General features: G+C 49.8%; 1 protein-coding gene across 1 annotated transcript in view; it reads left to right on the plus strand.

Moving 5' to 3' along the window:
- The window catches only part of Drd2 (dopamine receptor D2), a 66788-nt gene extending 64060 nt beyond the window's left edge, over positions 1 to 2728 (plus strand). The window contains exon 8 of the mRNA XM_021172004.3: positions 1469 to 2728. Coding sequence (XP_021027663.1) covers positions 1469 to 1662 — 194 coding nt within the window. The 3' untranslated portion in view covers positions 1663 to 2728. The remainder of the gene's footprint in view (positions 1 to 1468) is intronic.
- The last annotated feature ends 3272 nt before the right edge of the window (positions 2729 to 6000 follow it).

The following is a 6000-nucleotide window of genomic DNA, read 5'->3' on the forward strand; positions in this document are numbered from 1 at the left end:
CTGTCATAGTCAGGATGGCACAGGGTGAGGAAAGCATCACATATGAGAGTTCTTAGACATTTTGTTACTACTACTATTGCCGAGGAATTGGAAAATATGCATTTTTCACTCAACCAAGTTCCTGTATGAAATATCGTCCCCTTGTGAAAAATCAGATAGGTATTTGAGAGGTGACTACAGATTTGCTAGGCAAGACTTTTGAATAAAGTTCTATGGGCTGGAGAGATGGCTCAGCTGGTAAAGGCACTTGCCACCACCAAACCTGACAACCTGAGTTCAATCCCTCAGTCCCAATTTCCCACAAGCAGTCCTTTGATTTCCATGTGGCTTCTCTCTCTCTCTCTCTCTCTCTCTCTCTCTCTCTCTCTCTCTCTCTCTCTCTCTCTCTCTCTCTCTCACACACACACACACACACACACACACACACACACACTAAAGAGCAATTTTTTTAACTTTTAGGCAATTGTGTAATGAAGGACACAATCTAGGAAGTAGACTGAAGGCAGTTGGGAAAGGAGGGCAGGGTGTGAGCTCTCCATTCTCATGACACTGGGACCCTATCTGATGGAAAACCTATGCTATGAGTAGGTAGGCTCTGATGCCCTCCTGTTCAGAAGCACAGGCCCAAGAGAGGTAAGGGATTATTTTCCAATACATATCTAGGGTGTGGCAGGAGGGGTTTGGAGCCAGTTCCATGTGACAGTCCACTAGTTCTGCACTTGTTACTCCAAGACGCTGCTCTGTCCTAAAACATCCCCTGTAACTACACACTGAATGTCCAACTGGAGCAAGTGATCTTGAAGCCTGCCTTTGTAAGAGTGCATGATCTCCAGGTAGGACAGACAAAGGCTATGCCTACCAACACTGAGCAGTCTTAGGAAAAGCTGGAGCAAGAGCCTTGACATTTGAGCGGTTTAGTCAGATGGGAATCAGATGTCAGCTGTGTCAGTCAAGAGCAAAGTGGTCTTGGGGACATTGTGAAGTCAACATAAAAATAGTTTCCCATTGAATTCAAGGAGCCACCATGAAAACTTCTCTTTTCCTAAATTTTATGTCCCACACTGCTGAGAACAAATTCTGTCCAGTGTCATCAGCTTGAGGATAGCATTGCCCACGATGGTGACTGGGAAGTAGTTGGTGTGCCTATTTGCAGAGACCTACTAGAGTCAGACAGCTAACATTTTCCATTCGTTTTTAAGCAGGTGGATGTCATGTCCATTGAGCCAACGAGAAAAATGAGGCTGAGGGAAATGCAGGGACCCTTCCCCACAGATGTGTGCTAAACGAAAGATATTCAGATCATAGACCAGAGCTCCCTTTGCCACAACTCTGGGGTGACCACCAGCAGTTAGCAGTCTTGGTGCCCCAAGGAAGCCTGTGACAGTGTAGATGGATGGATGGGGAGTGGGACTCACCTAGTCCAGTCTCTCCTTCACCCAGTGCCAGCCTGACCTTGCCCTCTTCCCAGGTGTGTTCATCATCTGCTGGCTGCCCTTCTTCATCACGCACATCCTGAATATACACTGTGACTGCAACATCCCACCAGTCCTCTACAGCGCCTTCACATGGCTGGGCTATGTCAACAGTGCCGTGAACCCCATCATCTATACCACCTTCAACATTGAGTTCCGCAAGGCCTTCATGAAGATCCTGCACTGCTGAGTCTGCCCCTTGCCTGCACAGCAGCTGCTTGCCGCCTCCCTGCCTAGGCAGGCCAGACCTCATCCCTGCAAGCTGTGGGCAGAAAGGCCCAGATGGACTCGGCCTTCTCTTGACCCTGCAGGCTCTGCAGTGTTAGCTTGGCTCGGTGCCCCTCTCTGCCCACACACCCTTATCCTGCCAGGGTAGGGCCAGGGAGACTGGTATCTTACCAGCTCTGGGGTTGGACCCATGGCTCAGAGCAGCTCACAGAGTGCCCCTTTCACATGCAGATCCTGTCTCCTTGGCACCAAAGAAGCAGCAGCCTTCCTTGACCTTCCTCTCAGGCATGGAAGCTAGCTCAGTAGCAGAGCACACCTTGATTGTTGGCTTGGCCTGGCCCTTGCTTGCCTATGTTGGATCAGGTAGAAGAGAAGGACTGTTCTTACTTTACAGGGACCACATAGGAAAGCAGGGAACATGCCAAGGCCTTCAGGTGACGTTAGTGTCGGGAGACACACATAAACACCAGGTAGCTCCACGGACCCCAGAGAAACTGAGGCTGAAAATCTGTTTTCCACCCCAAGTCTAGTGTGAGTCCCTACTTTTCATAGCAGTGGGTATTGCTATGTCCTCCACTGTTATAGAATCCCATGGGGTTTCTGTACCCTTTGGGGGAAAACAACTCTAATCCTCAAGGGCCCCAAGAGAGACTGTAAGGAGAAAAATAGCTGATTTCCCTCTACCCTCCAATCCACTCTGCCACTTCTTGACATACATTGGACATAGCCATTCCCCACAGCAAATGCTGGACAGCCTGGGAAGTTGAGCCTTGGACCAGTGTTGGAGCTGAAGTTGGAGGTGGTAACTTGGGGCTCTTGGGCGGGGGATGTTGATATCCTCTCTCTCCCAAGTCTCTTCTCTGCCAGTGCCTCTGCCTTAGAGGAGGCTGTGGATGGGGCTGCTGGGGCTGCTGATACCATTGGGTCTGGCCCTGAGTGAGGGTGGGGAAGCTGCAGCTTGGAGGGGTCTGGGCTCCAACTCTGTAACATCACCATACATGCACCAAACCAATAAAACCTTGACAAGAGTCATTTCCACGGGCACTTGGGTGGCCTGGAACACTGTCAACACTACCCTTAACATCTAGGTATAGCATATAGGTGACAATAATAGGGAATCCAGCTACCTCACCTTCCTGGATCATGGTTCCTCTTCAGGACTAATCTTAGCCACCAGGGCAGGGAGCGTTTCATGGTAAAGGTGGCCCCTGAGGTGTTAGGTTTGCTCATAGCTGTCTGTTCCATGTCTGGTCTCTGGCATGGGCAGTGTGAGACAGGCAAAGCCTGAGGACAGTGGCTTGAGCAGGTGTCCATCTTCTCAATCCCAGGTTCATTCACAACTCCAGGCTCTCAGGGTCCTAGGCGGGCACTGCCCCAACAACAGACAGCTGACTCCTTAAAAGTGAAGTAGAAATCAACCCAGTGAAAGAGGGATGTTCTTGGCACCTTACAATCAGGAATAATGACAAACAGGGTAGTAGCACCCACGGGCTCAGGCTCTGGGGAACTGTCAGGGCATAATTTGCATGCTAAATATAATATTTTTAGCACCAAAGTTTTGAGCACTTAACTTGCCCTGAACATTTAATTATGGACTTTGATCTTCTTGCTGAACTTGAATCTAATGCTAATCTTTGGGAAAGGCTCTTGTCCCCAGGAGCACCCTGGTGCCAGAAGGTAAGCTAAGCAGGTGCCCTAGGGTAGCTCACAGCTACCAATGACTTGGTAGCCATCTCCTGGAAAGCACTGGACCCTCATTTAATCCAGAAATCTTAGGAAACTCTGAGCTGCTGATACCCGCCCAACAATCAACCAACAAAACAGAACAAAACACCTCCCCATACACACACACACACACACACACACACACACACACACACACACACACACACACACAATATGCTGTTAGCCTAACGACGAATGGATGATCTTGACCTGGCTGGGAGATTCAAAGTTTGTCTCATTAGAAGTCTTTTGAAGGCACTCAAGTTTACCAGCAGCAAAACCAGAGAAAGAGGAAAAAGAGAAGGAGCAGGAGGAAGAGGAGGAGAAGAAGGAAGAGGGGAGAGAAAGAGAGAGAGAGAGAGAGAGAGAGAGAGAGAGAGAGAGAGAGAGAGAGAGAGAGAGAGAGAGAGAGAATGAATCCGAAAATGGGTTGGAGAGACAATCCACAGAGCAATCAGAGAAGAACCCTGTCAGAGAGAAAAGGGGAAGAGGGCAGGGCAGGGGCGGGAGGCGGGGCAGGAGAGAGTTGCCCACAATTGTCAGGAGGCTTCAAGTCTTTCTTCCAGACAGCAGATTGACAGCTAGAGTGGGCAGGGGGAGGGCTGGGCCCCACCCTCTCCCCCTTAAGCTCTTGGAAGCAAATGGATGGGAGGAAGGGGACCCAGAAACACATAGCAGAAATGGGGATCCCAGTCTCTGGCTTTCCAAAAAAGGCCCACCCTTTCTCTTGATGGGTTTGGGAAGGAAGCCTCAGAACTTTCCCTCCCCATTTCCTTCCTGGCATTTCCAGCATCCCCACCTACCGGGGAAGCCCATTCTTAGACCATCTTTGTCTCCAGAGACTGCATAGCTTCCTTTGCCTGCTGCACAGTTTTCCCTGAGCCAAACTGTTCACTGTCCTGGGAGCAAAGGTAGAGTCTGTATCGGATTTTGAAACCTGTCAGTACAGAGCAGCTTTTGGATTTGTTTCCGTGGATACCCTCCTCTTAGTCCCAGGGTGCCTTTCCAGTGCTCTGGCTTCACTTGAGGATGGTTTGTCTGGGTGACAGGCCCAGACCCCTGACCGAATCTTACGTCATCCGTTCTGTGCAGTGTAGTTAGAACTGGCTAGTGTGGGCAAGTATATATTTTACTTAGATAGAGAAAGAAAATCTGTTTGAGACTAGACCTTTAGGGTGGTAACTGGGGTCCATGCAACCAGCAATACCCTTCCCAGGAGTAGGTGGTGGAGAATGAGCACGGACAAACTTACTGCTGGCAAGAGGCTGGAGTCTGAGGGTTTCATGCTTCTGAGGGTCCTTTCCTGTAGCTATGCTACACAAAGTGAAGCCAAAGCTGGAAGAGAGAAAGTGCAGCATCTTCTAAGTGAGAAGGCATACGTGGCCCACCCCAGCTTTATGGGTGAAGCCGAGAGGAACCTCATCAAATAGATCTTAATGCCATCTTCATTCTACCAGGTGACTTTTGGGGCAGGGAGCAGAATGATGGCTGTTACTCTGTCTAGAAAACTCTGTTACTGCCAGGTGGCATCATATGGAGCTGAAATTCATTTAAAAGGCCCCATTATGTGCATGCAGAACCCCTTATGTGCATGCAGAGTCCCTTGCCTCCACCCCACCCTGTTCTGAGCTTGATCTACATTAAGCTCTGTTAGACTCCTGGAGCCTCTTGTACTATATAGTCTGCAGATTATCTTCGCCACTGTGTCTCAATGGTTACAGCCGGTGACTCAGCATGACTCCAAGGTCACAGCCCACCTCAAGGCCCAGAGAGAATCTTCCATCCCTTCCCAGAATGTGCTGGCATGGGAAATGAGGCAGCTGTGTCCTAAGGCATCATTCCCACAGGCCCCCGAAGCCTGATTATCTGTGCCTTATTCCAAGAGGAAAATTCCTCTTGTTTAGGAGAGATGGCAAGAAGCTGAAATGCTGAGTGCTTACTCACTGCCTGGACGTTTCAGAGGCTTGGTATCAGATTCAAGTGTGACAGCACCCTAAGGTCAGAAGTGCTGCTAAATGGCTTGACTGGAGCGAAGGAACTTTCAGCAGCTTGAGGTCGTAGACACTTGTGACCCAGGCAGGCTTTGGAACCAAGTCTCCTGCCTGGACCCATCCTAGCGACCTTTTTCAGCTTCCTTCTCCAGGTTGCCTCCCCTGCTACAGGCTAGCCTGGCTTGCATCTGTCATCCTTCGTACAGCATTGCACAAAATGCCCCAGCCCCCATTGCCTATAACCAGACTCAGCACTGTGGGGTAGTACGTGTGTCCTGGGCACTAAGAGGGGAGGGAAGGGGATATAAAAATGGCCAGGTTGTATATCTGAGCAAGCAACAGGGCAGACAGTAGAGGGTGTCAGTTCAGTGCCTTCAAGAGGAGTGGCCCTCTCCGACAGGGCAAGCAGAAAAGCTTCATAGGTAGAAATTAATGGGTTGGATCTAGTGGCAGAGGGGGGAATATGTAGGACTCCATCAGGCACAGATAGAGGAACTTAGCATTAGCATGAAGGGGTTGTAGTGTGATCCTGTGACTGATGATCACCATAAAGGGATGCCCCTGAACAGATGACTAGAACAGCC

This window comes from Mus caroli, unplaced genomic scaffold (genome assembly GCF_978045245.1).
Source record: "Mus caroli unplaced genomic scaffold, Mus_caroli_1 scaffold_11, whole genome shotgun sequence".
NCBI lineage: Eukaryota > Metazoa > Chordata > Mammalia > Rodentia > Muridae > Mus > Mus caroli.